The following is a 19,755-nucleotide window of genomic DNA, read 5'->3' as shown; positions in this document are numbered from 1 at the left end:
CTCTTTCCCCTGAGTTTTTAATCGTGGTCATGAATACTTTCGATGCAATTTGTAAATTCTACACCAGGGATAATATCAAAATTTTTCAACATTACTTTCATTTAACATGTTTAAGGGTTTGTAGTTCCATAACTTGTCCCCCCCCCCCCCCACACACACTTAATTTTTAAAAATAAATTAATACAGTCACTGCATTTTGTTGAGAAAACGGCAATATTCCTATTTATTTCAACACTTTTCAGAAGAGACGCATGACATGATGTTTTAAATCGTTCCAGAAGACTATGTTACAAATGTACAGTTCCTGATGCAACCCGTCCCGTCTAAGAGATGTATTTTTTTCATACAATTATAACGATGGTGCTCTCTATTCGTTTTCTGAGATTTTTTGGGTACTTGTATATCAAAAATAGTGTCTAGGTGAAAGAGGGAAAAAGAATAATAATATTAGCCACTGTAGTAGGCTCAACAATTCAGTACTTAATAATTTTCTTTGTTAATTCTCGTGTGAAAAAACTTGGTGCTGCATCGCTCGGGTTCGTTTATCATCTAAATCATAACCGATAAATTGAAATTTGAGACTTCCTGCCATGTGGAATAGAGCGGAGGTTCTTTTTGACAGACGATGTAGATGTAAGTTTACTTTCTTTACGTTGTATAAATAAAGAAATTATGAAAACACCTAATGATAAATTACTTAAAGATAAGAAAAATAGAAAAATGCTTTTTTTGTTTGCACGGAATTTAAAGTTGCAGAAAATGGGGCATACATAACGCAGGGTGTCCAGTCACTTCGTACACAAACCGAGTCGTACACAAACCAACTCGTATACAAAAAGTCAACTCGTACACAAAAACCAGAAGTCAACTCGTACACAACATTTATATACAATCGTTATGATTTAATTTTATACAAATAAGGTTTGATAACACGAAGTGTTACTTTTCTTTAAGTTTTTTAAGTTTTTTTCCCCTAAATATTTAAATAATTCAACTTCCCTGAGCTGATAGGATAGGAACATCAAAGACATCAAAGAAGTATTGTTAAACCAACACCTTTTCATTTAAATAAGTTTAAATAAGTGCAAGAAAAATGTGTTATACAGTATACCATTAAATTCTTACCATGTATTTAGATCGAATTTACTATCTACACTATATATCTATTTAACATAATAAATTAGGATGCTATAAAATATTATATTCTACATCAACATGCATTACTTGCATAACAGAAAACTTTTTAGAAATATAAAAACTACGTATATCAATTCCGTTGACAATTAGAAATCAATTGGAAATTCAGAGGCATAAACTAGTTAAAAATGTACAGAAAACACATTTGTGTACGAGTTGACTTCTCAATTTTTTTGGAAACTATGGCAAATATTACCTTAAATCACATAGGAAAACGTATGTATGAGTTGTGTACGAGTTGACTTCTGGTTTGTATACGAGTTGACTTTTTTTTGTGTACGAGTTGACTTTTTGTATACGAGTTGGTTTGTGTACGACTCGGTTTGTGTACGAAGTGACTGTAAATCTAACGCAGGTATATGTATTTATTCTGCAACATTCCCGTACTAACCAGCTGCTACAATCAGTGCATAACTAACTCGATTTAGCTACGTAGCTTGAATTACCTACAAAGCTTTATTTACTTACTCGAAGTAGCTTTATTAAGCTACTAAATCAAACGTTTTTCTTAAATTAGCATTTTTCTCAGGATGTGCAGAAAATGCACTTTGATGCAGTGATAATTTTCAACTCTTAACTCAAAAAATCACTTTTGAAGAAGTGTCTTTTTCTGTGCAATTGCGATCAAAGTTCTAAAAGTTTTGGGGCTGTATATAATAGGCCTAGTTCATTTGTGTCCAGACAGTTACTTCTTGGATACAATAACAAAGAAGATAGGTCTGGTCTGTCTGGTTAACATGATGATAGTTTTCAGTAGGCCTGAATAAGCAAGAGTTATTTCCCGTTGGCCGCTATATTGGAGGTCCCTTCATTATTCAACCAACCAACTTTAAACTTTTTATACTGGTTATTGTGGGATAGGAAGCATTGTTTTTCTGAAAAATATACATTTGTTAAAGCCTCCTTTCATAATTTTTATTTTTGGAAAGATTTTCCCTCAAATATTTGTGCTACACCCTCTTAAATTTGGTAATTAGCCCCTTCACAATAACTGCGGTATTACTCTTTTGCAGGGCAAAATAATAAATAACGTTTGGCGAAGTTTTTGTTGAGGGATAATTAAATGACGTATATTAAACAATCACTTTAAAATTTAGGTCATATTTCACCAAACTATATCATTTTGCCCTGCAAAAGAGCAGTACCGCAGTTACCGTGAAACGGTCTATAGCTAAATAAAGCTACCTGAAGTAGCTAAATACATTTATAAACCTACAGTAGGTAATTCTAGCTATGTAGCTAAATGTACTGATTGTACTGGACCTGGCTAACATAGAAAGAAACACATTTTATTGTTTATAATATTTATGTGTATATTTTGTTTGTTTATTGTTTAACATCCCTCTCAAGAATTTTTCACTTATATGGAGATGCCACCACTTGCCAGTGGAGAGCTGCAAATTTTGACCTATGCTCGGCACTTAGGGCCATTGAGCAGTGAGGGATCTTTTTCGTGCCAGCACCTACTGCGACACGGGACCTCGGTTTATACATTCTCATCCGAAGGACCGGTCTGCAAGTCCCACAATGGGATTTATATATGTGTATATGAATATATATAAAAAGTAGGCATAAGTAATTAAATCAGGGTTGCAAATAAAATTTTAAACCTTAGGATGATGTGGGCCCCAAAGTTTACAAGTTTTGCTAGCCCACATTGATCTTTTGGGGCCCAAGATTTTCTCTCTACTTTAAAAAATTCTCAATCTATTATTTTGTATTTTAATTTCTAGAAGTATACTTGCTGTCAATGGTCTTTCATTTCTCTTATAATTGAGACACAATGAATGCAGATGCCACCTTTCATTTGAATGGTTGAAATGGCATGATGAAGTTTAAAAAAAAAAGAGCAAGGTCCACACCCCATGTTAGTGACATATTTTGGTATGACAGTCTGAAAATGTATCAAAAATGAACAAGTGAAAACTTAAACATGTTAGAAAATAAGTATTCAATTTGCTAAAAAAAACAAAAGCTTCCTGGGGGGATTCACCTGCCCCTTTCACCACCCCACCAGAGTATTGCCATGGACCTGCCTAGTTATGGCGGTGGTATCCCAAATGAACACCTGATGAATACCTTTTGACTTTTTGGGAGTTATTATATAAGGGCTATATGGACTATACACGGCAAGGGACACTAATCATTCATCTAAAACCTCTCCAGGTGTACTAAGAAGCTATTCATTACAGTACTGTTGGTTTAACTTTACTGGTATTTAACTGTGAAAATATTAAAGAAGAGCATTGTCAATATGCGAGTTTCGAGATTGTAACTCTCCTATGATAGAGGCACAAAGAGTGTCCATATCAGCATAAATGAATGATGGCTATGGATTTTTAAAATTCACTTAATGATGATGGTAAGAAATGATCATTTTGATGGTTTTATAAAGCTCTATTATACAAATTTACAAAATTTGCTTTCACCTAGGATACTTGAAAACAAAAGAACCGTCATAGTATTTGTAAGAAAAAAAATAATTCTTTGATTGTACAAACCTTTTCTAAAAAAAGGTATTGGGTTCTTTGAAGTTTTTATAAGGGAAAGCTGACATACAATGATCACATGCGTGTGTATTTTCTCTTCCCTCATTTGATAAGTTCTTATCCACTGATGTTTTCTTTTGTTCCGAATTTTATTTTCTTCCGATTTTTGTTCATAGAAAAAAATGTCGCCTTTACTTTAATTCGGTAATTTTCGAGTCGAAGAGTACATCCCAACAATCAGTTATGATGGCATATCGATGATGTAATGTATCCAATATATAAATAACTGTCCCACCTGCCTGTTTACGCGGAAACAAAACTCCCCTCTGTAACAAAAGAGCGCATCAAGGGAGATAATTTCGAAACTTGCGTATTATACATTCTTTTGTTAAACACAAACTATAATGAAATATATTATTAAGAAGAATATTTTCATGATTTTCATTGGCTTAAAGGACGTCGCACGATATTCATCCGTTTCTGATATTGATGCGAAAGCGTGTCCACTGAATATGGTGTCATGTGACTCACCGTTTCTGTACGTACATAATTAACACACCGTGGCAGTGTAATATTAGAAGTATGTTTAAATTACCTTAGTGAGGTCTTGACAGCCAATCAAGTCTATTACATGTACAGCTAGGACTATCAGATTATTCTTTTGGAGTGATTATATATTAGTTTATAACTAATGTCTTTAGGGTGCGACCATTGCGTCGAGTGCAGATGTACTATCAACAACCTTTTCACAGCTTGCGCACACATTTAACTTTGATCCGCCTCTTCAATCTTCAAACCGCATGAGACACAGTCTAGACCATGATGTCAGATGATGTCATATGTTGGTTGCAATTCCATAATGGAGTCTTATGCCCTGTTCACACGGAGTGTTTAATTCGTAGTAAATTAATGCGAAGTAAAATGATGCGAATTAAATTGCATTCACACGACAGCTAATGCGAAGTAAACTAATGCGAATTATAATTTTATTTCTACAACAAGGCTATTCAGTGAGATTTATAAATCACGCCTATTGTGCAGAGTAGATACACATTTGACAAAATGTCATAGTGTCTGTGTACATTTTAGTGATTAACATAATTTTCCTTTGTTTTCCACTCAAAAATAGCACAAGTACCTATATTTGACCATCGACATGTGGTCTGTGACTAAATTCTGCCCTTACGCATGCATCAAAATTTAATTCGAATTAGCTTCGCTTAGCGTTCACATGGAGCTAAATGCGAAGTAATTTAATGCGCAGTAAACTAATTCGAATTAAACTAATTCGCATTAAATTCTCCGTGTGAGCGTGGATCAAATTTAGTTCTCAGTAACTTATGTTTCATTCGAATTAAACTTTGCGTGTGAACGGGGCATTAGATAGTGCAATTTGTAACAAAAGACATTGTAGAGTAGATGCAATTATTTTTTTTGAGCTTTTTACAAGAAATAAATCTTAACTAGAAATGTTAACCTATTATATTCACCATTTATTTATCACATGGAACTGTGGGAGGAAAGAAATCTGGGGGACTCGTGTCAAGTGAAATTGACTTCAAACAAAGAAAATGATTGTGACCTCTCAAGTTTGGTCGCCATCACTTTCTGTGTCTTCGGTCAATATCACGTACTTGACCATGTAGACATGCGTCCTTATAACAACATATCAATCTACAATGAAGTCCATGATTCTTTAAATGAGGATATTCAATGTTTTGTAGTTGAAATAAATTCCATTTTCAACTACAAAACATTGAATTTTCTCTTTATTATGTACATTTCCTTTGATTTTCCCTGTGCCTCTGTCTTTTCCTAATGCAGTGTCATCGGCTGTGACAGCATAGATCAGCAGTTGAGGTGTCATGATAGCTAATTGATAGAGAGATTGAAATTGGAGAAACTTTTGCAGTTTTAGTCTAAATTCTGCATGGAAAAATGGTTATAAATAGAGTCCTCATCAAACTGTGTAAAATTTGTCTCATGAAACAAGAATTCCAGTTCTAAGTGGAGGTAAAGTGGTCATAACCTGAGAAACTCATAATACCCAGTTTACCTTCAAGGCCCATGGGCCACTTGTTATGCGTAGAACTGGCATTTGTAAAATGTCAGAGGTTGAAATATATGGTAGCCCAATGCCCTGGGCTAGTCATTTTAAGACTCGGGCAAGTAATTTAAATGTAACGATAGTCCGTCGGACTAGCAGAACAAAAAAAAAAATTCTCGATCGTCAGTTTACTGTAGCTTTTCTTTGTAGACTGGTTTCTTTTGACTGAGAACTAAGTTAATTTGTTTCTGTCACTTAAGCGTTTGACATTTTAATTTGTAATGTTATGTTTTCATTCTGCATGAAAATTGTAGGGCTAGTTAGTTTGAGATTTGGGCTAGTAAATTTTTACTGCTCAGTTGCCTCTGGGCTAGTGGGTTTTCCAGAAAAAATTCAACCCCTGAATGTTTGTAGATTCTTGTTTAATTTTACAGATTAAGATGACTACTAAGGAACATGAGCCACTTAAAAAAAGAACGAAGAAGAGGACAGCAAGGGATCTTGAAGAGGAGGAAGATTCAAACTCGGTAAGAATAGGCTATTTAGCTCACCTGAGACAAAAGCTCTAGTAAACTTTTCTGTTTGAATTGTTTAGATTGTAACCCCAGGAGAAAAATCTTCTTGTGAAGAACAGCATGACCAGAGTCATATTGCTATGCCAGCATCATAATGTAGTGTAGATTTAAATTTGTTCAAATTGTGGCCATGTGATAGGGTAAGGGTAGGTGTTCAAAGTGTGACAAGAAATATATATATAGGAATATTTTCAAATATCTTCTTTTATAGAACAGTAAGGCCACAGATAGATATTGATTAGCCAGCATCCACATGTAGTAAGATTCAAATACATTATCCATTCAACCATGGTGAAATCATTGCTTTTTTGGGATAGGGTGCATGTACACAAAAGCAGATCAAAATTTGACACAGAAACAAGTAAGGATGTCTTCATAGAAAAATTACAAAATTCTCAAGCAGTGCCAAGGTTATTCCACAGAGGATTATGGGACATGAGCCTCTTGTTTAGGCGACCATAATTTGATTTTTAGTTTTACGGATTTTTTTTCAGGAAAGGTCAAGTCATAGGACGAAAAAAAGAAGACGATATTACACATTTATTATTTATTGATACATAATTTTGTGTGAAGTTACACGGTTTTTGAAAACAATGAAACCAATCCAACGATACTGTCCTTTCACCATTCTGCACGTGTTTTATGTCCAAATTCAAATGTCTAAATGATTTGCTATTATAAAACACGGATTGGACACAAGTGGCTTGAAAAATTCTGGATTTTTATTTTTTTAATGCAAATTTTTAGAGTTGGGGCATCCGTAAAACTAAAAATCAAATTACAGTCACCTTAGATGCTTACAGTTTCAGATATGCATTGTTTTCTGTTTAAATAAAAGGACTCTGAAAATGAAACATTAGGCTCCAGTAATAAGAAGAAATGCCCACCATCAAATCATTCAGACTATTCAACTGATTCAAGCCAATCAAGTAAAGAACAAGGAACCTATTCGACCAGTCATTGGAGTTACAAAGATCTGAAGTCTGTAAATATCTTTTATGAGGAAACACAAGAACCCTTGGAAAAATTTATCAGTGAAGTGAAAGATGTTCTTCAGAGTGAGAGATATTTTTTCCCTGATCCCAGCAAAATGACCAATATTTTGAGGAAACATCTGGAAATTTTGACATTTTCATATGATTTGGCAAAACTTAGAATTGTACGGAAGTACGGTGTCCCTAGAGAGGAGCTGGAGAGAATATCAGAGGAGATGATGGAATATGAACGGCAGTGGACACATGGGGAAGAGCCAGAAGAAACACTACAGAAGAACCAGTAAGTTTATAGTTACCTCTGTCATACACTTCTGTCAAAATCAGTTTTTCTGATCAAGATTTTCTGTCATCTTAGGAATATTTATACAAGAACCAGGCACGGATCCAGGAATTGAAGTTAGGGGGGATGTGGGGGCTGCCTTAAACCCCCAGTGGGTCCAGGGCTAAGCCCTGGTGGGGGCCAAGGGGGCGAAGCCCCCGGACGCTCCTGGATTTAGAGATTTTGCAGGGTAAAAATGAGGTCTACCGAGTAGACATTTTTACATTTTCTTGACGAAACTATGATTTACGCCAACTTTAACAGTTTTAGGGGGGTGCACTCCGGGTGCACCCCCCCTTAAATCTGTCACTGAGAACGTATATTATGTATTGCACAGGTTTAGAGCCAAAGGCTGAACTTAGTTTTCCTTATCACAGAGTGTCTTGTGTTCATCTGTTTGTCACAAGCTGTCATCGCCGTTGTCATTAACTTTTCACATCTTCAGCTTCTTCTCTGGGCCACTGGGCCAGTATTAATCAGAACCACTGGGCCAATATTAATCAGAACCACTGGGCTAAAATCAACCAGAACCACTGGGCCAATATCAATCAGAACCACTGGGCCAATATCAACCAGAACCACTGGGCCAATATCAATAAGAATCACTGGGCCAATATCAATAAGAAACACTGGGCCAATATCAATAAGAACCACTGGGCCAAAATCAACCAGAACCACTGGGCCAATATCAATCAGAACCACTGGGCCAATATCAACCAGAACCACTGGGCCAATATCAATAAAAATCACTGGGCCAATATCAATACGAGTCACTGTGCCAGTATCAATAAGAATCAATGAGCCAATATTAATCAGAATCATTGGGCAAATATCAATAAGAATCAATGGGCCAATATCAATACGAATCACTGGGCCAATATCAATAAGAATCACTAGGCCAATATCAACCAGAATCACTGGGCCAATATTAATCAGAACCACTGGGCCAATATTAATCAGAAACACTGGGCCAATATCAATACGAATCACTGGGCCAATATCAATATGAATCACTGGGCCAATATCAATACGAATCACTGGGCCAATATCAATAAGAATCACTGGGCCAATATCAGTCAGAATCACTGGGCCAATATCAATCAGAATCACTGGGCCAATATCAATAAGAATCACTGGGCCAATATCAACCAGAATCACTGGGCCAATATCAATAAGAATCACTGGGCCAATTTTAATCAGATTCACTGGGCCAATATCAATCAGAATCACTGGGCCAATATCAACCAGAACCTGCACTGGGCCAATATTAATCAGAATCACTGGGCCAATATGTTCATGGTGACTTACTTATCACTTGTCATTCTCTGAGGACCCAAGACTAAGTTTGATAATTCTAAGCCAATTAATACCTAAAATATTTAATTATTACCATAAAATAACCATAACCATAACCGTAAAATTTCAAAAGTAGGTCATAGTGACCTCCTTTTCAACTTTTCAATGTTCATTTGTTTCAAAATGGCACTCCCAGCAATGTTTACCCCTTTTACTTATAGTACATCGTAGTTATACTTCATATTATAGTCAAGACAGCAAAGACAATCCTTTTTTTGGTTCATAATCTACTGCAAAATGTAGAGGACGGTTTTCATACATTCCCCCTTGAAAAGTAGAGGGGTATATAGTAACAGAATACAGGTATGCTCTTCCGTACATTCTTTCGTACAGCCTTCCAAATGCCATAACACTTGGGGATACCCTTCTCTTATCAACAACTACACCTTCACCTCTGAATAAAATTTAATGAGGCTTTCACAGAGTCTTTATTACATATTGCCATTGTGACCCTCTATTTTACATTTCAATCAGACAGATATTTTTGATTTCCCACAGCAATAACTGGTCTTTGCCATTATACTCTAATGGGAGCAGGGGGTATCATTTTGTCAGTGCTCGCAGTACCTCTAGTTTTGAACTATTTCAGTGTAGGTTCCATGTATAAGTATGTGAGGTTTAAAGTTTTCTTGCTTCAGTCAATTCAAAGTGCACAGTTTATTGGTAAAACTTATAATGTGATGCTACCATGGTATTGATGAAATAGTCTTATTTAGTCAAGTTAAAAACAAAAATAGCAAAAATAAGAGAAAAACTGACATATTTCTTTTCAATTAATCAGCTTTTATGAAGCATTGGACTCATCTATGAGGAACCATGCACTGAAACTAATAATCAAATTGGACTTTGCTGTGGGAGATTTTGCATATCAGACTGTTCAACTTGCCAAACAAATTCTAATTGGAACAGATTGTCCTGAGGATACAGAATGTAGAAATATTTTCCAGATTTACTGTGAATTTTTTGGAAGGATATTCTTTTTAACTAGTGGGTGAGTTGATTTAGTTCATTAGTACCAGGCACAAGTTGACTTAACTTTCCAGATAAGAACAATATAAAAATTAATCCTCCCTTCCCCTCACTGCAGAAAAAAAATTGAGATAGATACTACAGTTTTTTTAAAGCTGAATTAAGAACCAGAATTAAATTTCCAGATAAGAAAAATATAAAGTCGTCCTTTCACCTCACTGCAGAAAAAAATTGAGATAGCTACTACAGTTTTTCAAAGCTGAATTATGAACCAGAATAAAATTGGACACTTCCAATTCCTCTGATCTTGAACAAATGACCTTAGACACACTCTGTGGACATAAGCAGCCTTTTATTAGTTTTAAAGTTTTAATAGTCATAGGTCGGGTGCAGTTACTTTGTTTTGTCATTATGTAATTCTGTCGTAACTTTGACCTCCCTAGTACCTTTTGAACTATAGAAGTTAGAAACTTTATTTGACATAATTATAGAAATATATGAGCATAATAAGAGCTTTGATATTTAATAATCACTATTTTCATCTGTTTGTTTGTCTATGCAGCTCATACTATAAACTGGAATGTCTTAGTTGTGTTTCTACAATGCTTTATTTTTTTTTCAGTGTAGTAATTCAGGGGTCCTTTACTTTTCAAAATCGAATCCTGAGGATCACTCCTGATATTGTCTATCATTACATCCCTGATAAATGTTGTAATTCAGAGGATGAGCAACTCTTGTTTATTATACAGGTAATTATTAGGCCCCATCTTCAAAGATGGGAGGGCATATTGTTTTGCTGCTGTCTGTCCATTGGTCTGTCTGTCGGTCCACCAACAGTTTCCATACATTTTCTCCGCAGACGTTGCACATACTGAAATTTGGTATACAGATTTATCATAAGAATATATCTAAGTCAAGTTAGGTTTTGGGTACTATCAAGCAATTTTTGACAGATTGGCCTTATGGACTTAGAAAAATTCCAATTATTTTCAGTTTCCATTCATTTTCTTTGCAGAGGTTGCACATTCTGCATTGAAATTTGGTATACAGATTTATCATCAAAATATCTAGGTCAAGTTCTGTTTTGGGTATGATTGAACAATTTTTGACAAAGTTATGCCCCTTGACTTAGAAAAATTCCAATTATTTGGGGGGAAGGGGGCATAAGTGTTTCACATTTCACAAACATCTTTTGTTTTACTTTTAATTAAGTAACACTGAAAGTTGATGATGTTAAATGATTGAATGATTGTTGCATGTTTACAGATGACAGACAATCACTCCTGAAACTTTCAGATTTCAATCTGACACTTAGCTTTTCTGAGGACTTGTGCAGGCAAAGTTTTTAGTCCAAAATTAAAAAAATTGTCATTTGCAATAAAAAGGTGATTTTTTCATTTTATTTACAAGATATCAAAATCCCCAATATCAAGTCTGTGACTTTTTTGAAACAGATAGAGTAGTTCTTTTTTAAAAAAAAAACAAAAAAAAAACTTTCCTATTGCAGGCAATGGAATACATGTATATCACTTCAAACTGACCCAGATGTTGCAATTGAAAGAACAGTAGAACTGAATTCAAATCAGCATGAACAATGAATATTTTTAAATTTTGTGAAATTTGAAATATTTAGAAAGAAGAAGGTGCGGTTTTAGCTTTATTGTGCCCTAAAAATTTAATGTTTTCAAAAAGTTTTGAACCTGGCTTAAATATTAGTTGAGTCTCTGACTGTGATAAATCAGGAAAAAATATGGCATAAAGGAGTACCATTCTGGAAATATGACATCATTAATTTGATGCATTTCTCTATTTTGAACAGAAAAAGCCTCAAAATGACCAATTCAAGGGTTTTTTTCCTTTACAAAATAGTGTCCACAGCTGTCACCCACTTTAATTTTCGGATATGTTGTGTAAAATTCTTTGAAAAACCACATATCTCAAAATATTTGTGGGCGATGCCTGTGGACAATATTATCTGAAAGAAAATTTCATTGAAAATTGGCGTCTTCTACAACTTTTTAAGAAAATACGGGAAAATGCACAAGTTTATGATGTCACAATTAGCATTTAGAAGGTCATGTGAGAAAAATGATTTTATGATCTTTCTGCATAGAATTTCCATGATTCAGAAAGTATGAGTTTTAATTTTTTACATCACTTTCATTTTTAAAAAAAACACAGGGTAAGATTTGTATTGAAACCATACCTTGTTCTTTGTTCCATTTTGTTTTCATGCTGATGCAGCCATTTTAGAAATTTAAAGTCCCAGAATGTTGAATATACAATTACACTTCAATATTATGTAGATTGATATACATTAAGATGAAAAGAAAAAAAAAATAGAAAATATCCCCGTTTTAGTATCACATAAGCTAAAAGCTACGTGTAGCATGATCTTTCCTGATTGAAGCTTGTCCGACATCCGTCTTTTGCCTTTTCTGTGTTGTCTGTCCTGTGTTGCTTGTCCTGTGTTGTCTGTCCTATGTTGTCTGTCCTATCCTGTGTTGTCTGTCCTGTATTGTCTGTCCTGTCCTGTGTTGCCTGTCCTGTGTTGTGTGTCCTGTGTTGACTGTTCTGTCCAGTGTTGTCTATCCTGTGTTGCCTTTCCTGTGTTGTCTGTCCTGTCCTGTATTGCCTGTCCTGTCCTGTGTTGCCTGTCCTGTGTTGCCTGTCCCGTGTTGTCTGTCCTGTGTTGCCTGCCCTGTGTTATCTGTCCTGTGTTGTCTGTCCTGTGTTGCCTGTCCTGTGTTGCCTGTCCCGTGTTGTCTGTCCTGTGTTGCCTGCCCTGTGTTATCTGTCCTGTGTTGCCTGTCCTGTGTTGTCTGTCCTATGTTGTCTGTCCTATCCTGTGTTGTCTGTCCTGTGTTGCCTGTTCTATGTTATCTGTCCTGTGTTGTCTGTCTTGTGTTGCCTGTCCTGTGTTGTCTGTCACGTGTTGCCTGTCCTGTGTTGTCTGTCCTGTGTTGTCTGTCCTGTCCTGTGTTGTCTGTCCTGTGTTGTCTGTCCTGTGTTGCCTGTCCTGTGTTGTCTGTCCTGTCCTGTGTTGTCTGTCCTGTGATGCCTGTCCTGTCTCTCCTGTCCTGTGTTGTATGTCCTGTGTTGCCTGCCCTGTGCTGTCTGTCCTGTGTTGCCTGTCCTGTGTTGTCTGTTCTATCCTGTGTTGTCTGTCCTGTGTTGTCTGTCCTGTGTTGCCTGTTCTATGTTATCTGTCCTGTGTTGTCTGTCCTTTGTTGCCTGTCCTGTGTTGTCTGTCATGTGTTGCCTGTCCTGTGTTGTCTGTCCTGTCCTGTGTTGCCTGTCCTGTGTTGTCTGTCCTGTGTTGCTTGTCAACTTTCAACAAGTTCAACTCCTTTTCAATTTCTTCTCCAGAACCACTGATAAAATTTTCTCAATTTTCTTGCCACAAAGCATCCTTTGGTGAAATGAATCAAGATTTGTTGATATGTAGGGCCACATACATCCTCTCTCAAAGAAAGTAATTAAAAGATAGTAAAACCATCTCATGAACCACAGGGTTAGAAAAGACAAAACTTATGGAAATGCTTCTTTATAAAGTGTAGATTCAAATTTGTTCATTTTAAGGCCCTTGGGATAGGGTGAGGCCACAAGTTTGAACAACATTGGAATATATAGGAAAATATTTCTCAAAAAGAACAGAGACATGTTTAATTAAATAGTAATGTGTATTAAGATGCAAGCATCCTCTAGGTATTACAGAATCAAGTTTATTCAAGTTATGGCCCTTGGGAAAGGGTTAGACCACAATAGGGAATATACATTTTACATTGGAATATATAAGAAATATATCTTTAACAATCTCCTTAAGAACAGCAGCATGACTGTGCTCTCAGATGCCTTGTACATAATTCGGTGGTGCACGTTCATTTGGGGAATTTAGCGTAAGGGTTTGGGGAATGTTAGATAGCACATTAATCCAAATTTGTAAGAGAACAATGATTGTTTATCAACGTGTTACACACTACACATTCAATCCAGTGGCATATTCACCCTTTAGGTAGAAATTAACTCATCCCCAAATTTACAAGTTTTTCAAATTTTAGATGCTCAGGCCATCTTTAAAACCAATCTTTATTTGCCCACTTCCAACACAGGATATAAACTAGAAATATGTTCATAGGACATGAATGCCCTGCCGAGGGTATATTAGTAATGCAACATTTTAACACAAATTGAGAAAAATAAGGTCAAGGTCAAAGGAAAGGTCAAGGTGAAAAAATATTGATGCAGTTGAATAGCTTACATCAGTATGTATCAGCATATGAAGTTTGACACTAATTTAAGAAAAGTGAGGTCAAGGTCAAAGGAAAGGTCAAGGTCAAAAATTGTTGATGCAGTTGAAAAGGTTACATCAATATGTATTAGCATATGAAGTTTGATAAAAATATTATGAATGGTTTCTTTAGAACTGAGCTAAACACTAATTTAAGAAAAGTGAGGTCAAGGTCAAAAGAGAGGTCAAGGTCAAAAAATGTTGATGCAGTTGAATAGCTTACATCAGTATGTATCAACATATGAAGTTTGATAAAAATATCTTGGATAGTTTCTTTGAAACTGAGCTTTGAACAGAGCTAAACGCAAAGTGTAATGGAAGGACGGAAGATGGACATGACAAACACTATATGCCCCGGTCATATTCATGGCGGGGCATAAAAAGATGGGTGAGTAGGTAGCTAAGAAACTTTTTTTTCATAAATTTTTCAATTCAATGCTAAACTTTCAAAATTAATTGAAAATGGAGCTTTCAATAAAATAAAATGGTTGTTGATGCGGATAAAAAAAAAACCAGGCTGAAAAAAAAAGTGTTTCCTAGTGGTTAGAAAAAGTTTTGAGTTCGTCCATTTTTAGTTGGTCAGGAGAAGGCAAACAAACAATTTATTTTTAAAGATGGCCTGGTGAAGGACCAACTGACTAAAACTGCCAAATTTGTGTGAGTTCTTAGATTTGTTATCCTTAAATTATAGGCAAATAGAGCTGCAGATTCTCCTGAGGATGCGACAGACATTAAAGAGATAGTGAGAGAAGATACTATGGGACAAGTTGGAGCAGAGCTTATTGGCCTGTCACGTCGTTCAGTATTTTATCCAAATAGTCTTGGAATCATTTGTATGGAAACAAAAGTAAGAATTCCTCACCCATTACAAGCAAATGAGATGGCATAAACTAAACCAGGATCATAATTCTTTATATGTAAAATTGATGGAAAGTGAAATCTTACTGGCAAATGTCAAATCTCAATGACAAATATAATAAAAAATACTGAGAGACAACAATATGGGTAAACAGGTCTGCATCATTAAAAGCATTGGAACCATGTCAGCCATAGTAAATTTGAATCAGCAAGAATCAGCCAGCATGTAGGCATGATTCTTAGAGACTAATGCAGGGATTTATGTAAAAGTTATTACTTCTTATTCAACATAACAAGATGTGCAACTGGAACTTTCAAAGAAAAGATGAAACTTATGTGAAAGCTTCATTACTTATGATTCAAGTCTGTTCATATCATGACCCCAGGGGATAGGGGGTCCACAACAGGGGTCAAAGTTTTACACAAAAGTATTGGAAACATCTTTAAAAAATCTTCTTGTTAAGAACAGCAAATCCATTTTTAGTCATATTAATATAGAAGCATCCTAAGGTAGAGTAGATTCAAATTTGTTCAAATCTTGACCCTAGGGGGTAGGGCTGGGCCACAAAATAACACTATTTTTTAGCTCTTCTGAGTTTGTCAGTTAATGCAGGGTTAGAAACTCCCTAAAATTACAACTCGCAAATAATTGCAAGTTCTATGAAAGTGAACTCGCAATTTTATAACACTACTCGCAATTTTCATATAAAAGCCTTTTCAAAATTAAAATTAAATACCGGTACATGTAACTTAAGGAACAAGTTACTACTGTTTGTTCAATACACAAAATACAACTACAATTTGAATTTTATTCAAATTATTGATTTAAATCAAAAGCATTGTGTTCTGTCATATTATATAATTTTGCTAAGTTTCAATGCATGTTTTTTTTTTCTCCTCACTTTATCTTGATAATTTAACTGCAATACGAGGAAATAAATCTTTGGTACTGTATTTATACATCTATTATAATAAAGTGACAAAGTTCTGACAAATTTTATAATAGAGTTTCAGAAATAAGTCATTCACAACTGTTTTCTTTTGCGAGGTTATATTTAACTCTTTTCTCATCCCTCTTTATTTTTCAAGATTTCAAATGAAACATATGATCATCATTGTTTGTGCTGTTCATTTGTTTTCAGCACCCTCTCCCAACTGCCGTTTTAAAAACAAAACAAAAAAAACTAGCCATGCTGATATTTAAGGACCCTCTCTACACCGCACCCTATTTTCAGGGTACTTTTGTGTAATTAGACTGACCCACCATTTAACATAAAAATAGAAAAAAAATGGAATTTGAACTGTATCACATAATTTAAAATAAATCCAAGTATTCTAAACATTATATTTGACCAAGATGAGTATTTGAAAACTTTATTTACATGTATTTTATCCATTTTCCCAAGTAAAGGCAATTTTTCTTTATTATTACTTCATTGTCTTTAAAGATTTTTTTCTGAATAAAAAAGGCACGCTCCCTATATTAAAATGAGTTAGTTAATTTCAAAATATCCTCCTTTGTGCTGTATAATTTTTTCAAAGTCCAAAAAACATTTTTCATCGGTGTATAGAGGGTCCTTAAAGAAGGGGGAAAAAGAAAACTATAATCAAGAAGGGACTGATTTTTTCTCAAGGAAAAATAATCAAATCGCAAGTTTTTGCGAGTTACCTAATTTTTAACTTGCAATTTAGGAATTCTAACTCGCATTTTGTGAGTTATATATAGTGAATTTCGAACCCTGTAATGCCTCATGGGGCCTTGAAATGTGTCAACCATAAAGTAGGTCACCATGTCCTTTTTCTGGAAATTTTTTGCTAATCATTTTCAAAACATTTTAGTTCATTATTTCGAATACTGAGAGGTTTAGAATCATCTGCTCGTTTGTAATTGTAATACGAAGAAATAGTAGTATGAACTAATAAGTTGATGCACAATGGGGTCTTGGAACACAATGACCCATGGGGTCTTGGAACACAATGACCTACTTTTTACATTTTGCAGGTACTCATTTTATATTGTTTTAGATGCATATTTTGAACACTTTATACTCTGAGATCATCAACTTAAGGCCTCAGAGTATATCAACCAAAAAGTAGGTCACAGTGACTTGGCTTTATATAAATATTTTACATACTAAGTGGCCTGGAATCATCAAACTTTGTCAGGTGATGCAATCTTTGATTATTTAATATGTTTTCTCTTGTAGTTAATTTTTGTTTTCCTGAAAATATCAATGGAGCATTCAGTCAGCATACATAGTGGAGATAAAGGATCAGCAGAAGATCCAGGGAAGATTATGTACACCCAGCCGTTTGACATTCTTAAACCAGAAGACAGACTGAAAATAGCAGACTTCATGTTCTGGCTAGGATATATTCAAAATCGCAGACGATATCCCTCTCTCTGATTATCATCACTGTAAACTAAGGACCCTTTAAGTACATTTGTTGTTTATTTGCAGATAAGGGAGGGCATATTGCTTTGCTGCTGTCTGTCTGTCTGTCTGTTTGTTGGTCCCCCAACAGTTTCCATTCATTTTCTTTGCAGAGGTTGCACATACTGAAATGAAATTTGGTATACAGATTTATCATAAGAATATCTAGGTCAGGTCTTGTTTTGGGTATGATCAAGCAATTTTTCACAGAGTTATGCCCCTTGGACTTAGAAAAATTCCAATTATTTGCTCTCCGTTCATTATCTCTGCAAAAGTTGTACAAATAAATTACTGATATATCATGAGAAATGTGTTTTTGCCAAAGATGTGGTATTGTAGAATACTTTTTCTGGTTGATGCATCTCAGATAGTACCGGTAGGTGACCCCTATTGATTTGAAGTTCAAAAGGTCAATTTTATTTCCATGTACACTGTCCATAATGTATACTGCCCATAATAAAGGCTTGTGCACCCTATAATGTATGTCGGGGGGGGGGGGGGGGGGGGATAAGTGTTTCACAACCATCTCTTGTTACTTAATAGGTTGGTTACTGACTGTCCATAGGAATATGTCAGGTTGTTCAAATCTAGGGACTGTCCATAGGAATATGTCAGGTTGTTCAAATCTATGGAAGGTGAGGCAAAGTATTTTGTTTTGTCAAGGACCAATAACAGTTAACAAACCTACCTAGATCAATACAGTTAAGAGACTTTTTTGTCTGTGCAAATATCCAAATATTAAGGAGTAGAGAAAATTTTCAAAGGTTTTTTTTTTTAATATCTGACCAGCAAAGCCCTCAGCCATGAATTTCAAAGCTTGAGTACTCATCATTTTTTAAAACAATTTGCCTACTAGATGTCAATGACTTAAGACATGTTATTTTTTGTTACATTTAGATATAATGCATTTTCAGAATATAACCAATTTAGCCCCACCCCATAGCCTGAACCATTAAGCCAAAGGCCATTTATTTATTTCACAGTTTTAGAAGAAGGTTCATGAGAACTGAATACCTTTTTTATTGCAGCAATGTAGTTTAAATCATTTTGTTGAAATTTCAGATTATATATTATTGTTGTATATCTGTGATTGTATATGTCTATGCATTGTATATATTAAGTATACACATATTTGTTGTATATCAGTGTTTGTGTACAAGTTTATTTGTTGTATATCGGTGATTGCATATAAGTCTCTTTGTTGTATATTTGTGATTGTATATATTAAATCTAATTGTTGTATAACAGTGACTGTATATGTCTATTTGTTTAATATCAGCCATTTATTTAAATATATTTGTTGTATATCAGTGATTATATATAAATGTATTTGTTGATATCAGTCTATTTGTTGTATATCATTTATTAAAGGAAGTAAAAACTAACGGAATGGAGGTCTGAAAAAACATGCAATATAGGAGAACACGGAATGACCTTGGATCAATGTCATGAAACACCCTCAGATCTTGTACAATCTTTGTACCCAGTGTGAGCTTCCAATAATTTTCCATTGCTAAGTTATGGCCTAGACAAGAATTTTGTATGTTTTCTGTCAGTGTCCTTGAACTTGCCAGAATGATCTTGGATCAAGGTCATGAAATACCCTCATGTCGTACACAATTTTTGTTAGAAGTAAGAGCATCCAATGATTCTGCATTACAAAGTTAAAGCTTGGACAAGAATTTTCCAATTTTCTTTCATTGACCTTGAACTTCCAGTATGACCTTGTGTTAGGTGTGGACAAACCCACTGGTCATGAACAAACTCCATACCAAGTATGAACTTTCAATAATTTTCTATTACAAAGTTATGGGTAGTACAAGAATTTTATACTTTTTCTGCCAGTGACCTTGAACTTGCATTATTGACTTTAGGTCCATAAGCAATCTCTGCATCAAGTATGAGCTTCCAATGAATATCTATTACAAAGTTATAGCCTGGACTGTTAGATAGTTGAGGGAATTCTTACATATACCCCCCAAACTTCCTTTGCAGGGGGTATAATAATTCCTGTTCTGATTGTAGCATTCTAACATTCAGAGGTTATACTTCATATATATATTACTTGTGATCTAAAAGTGTACCTTGATCTTGAGTAAAGGTCAATTGGACAAGTTCAAGAACACTGGAAGAAAAAGTATAAAAGAACGAGTGCACTTATGGGCCCCGGTAAAATGTGAAAAAATGAAGAATCAAATTAAGCATATTTTTTCATCTCAGATCA

The 19,755-nt window shown here is 35.0% G+C and overlaps 1 protein-coding gene across 1 annotated transcript; it reads left to right on the top strand.

The window, feature by feature from the left end:
* The first annotated feature begins 587 nt into the window (after nucleotides 1-587).
* LOC133179732 (uncharacterized) lies at nucleotides 588-17,864 on the top strand. Its single transcript, XM_061314426.1, has 8 exons — nucleotides 588-633; nucleotides 6,168-6,260; nucleotides 7,147-7,583; nucleotides 9,760-9,969; nucleotides 10,570-10,696; nucleotides 12,530-13,090; nucleotides 14,930-15,085; nucleotides 17,304-17,864. Exons 2-8 carry the CDS (start codon nucleotides 6,174-6,176, stop codon nucleotides 17,502-17,504), a joined length of 1,779 nt encoding a protein of 592 aa, XP_061170410.1. The 5' UTR covers nucleotides 588-633; nucleotides 6,168-6,173; the 3' UTR covers nucleotides 17,505-17,864.
* Nucleotides 17,865-19,755: the final 1,891 nt, after the last annotated feature.

Source organism: Saccostrea echinata, unplaced genomic scaffold (genome assembly GCF_033153115.1).
Source record: "Saccostrea echinata isolate AGI-Se365-2 ecotype Australia unplaced genomic scaffold, CSIRO_AGI_Sech_v1 ptg000005l, whole genome shotgun sequence".
NCBI classification, from domain to species: Eukaryota; Metazoa; Mollusca; class Bivalvia; order Ostreida; family Ostreidae; genus Saccostrea; species Saccostrea echinata.
Note: the sequence above shows the minus strand (reverse complement) of the source record. Positions and strands in the feature narration are given on the sequence as shown.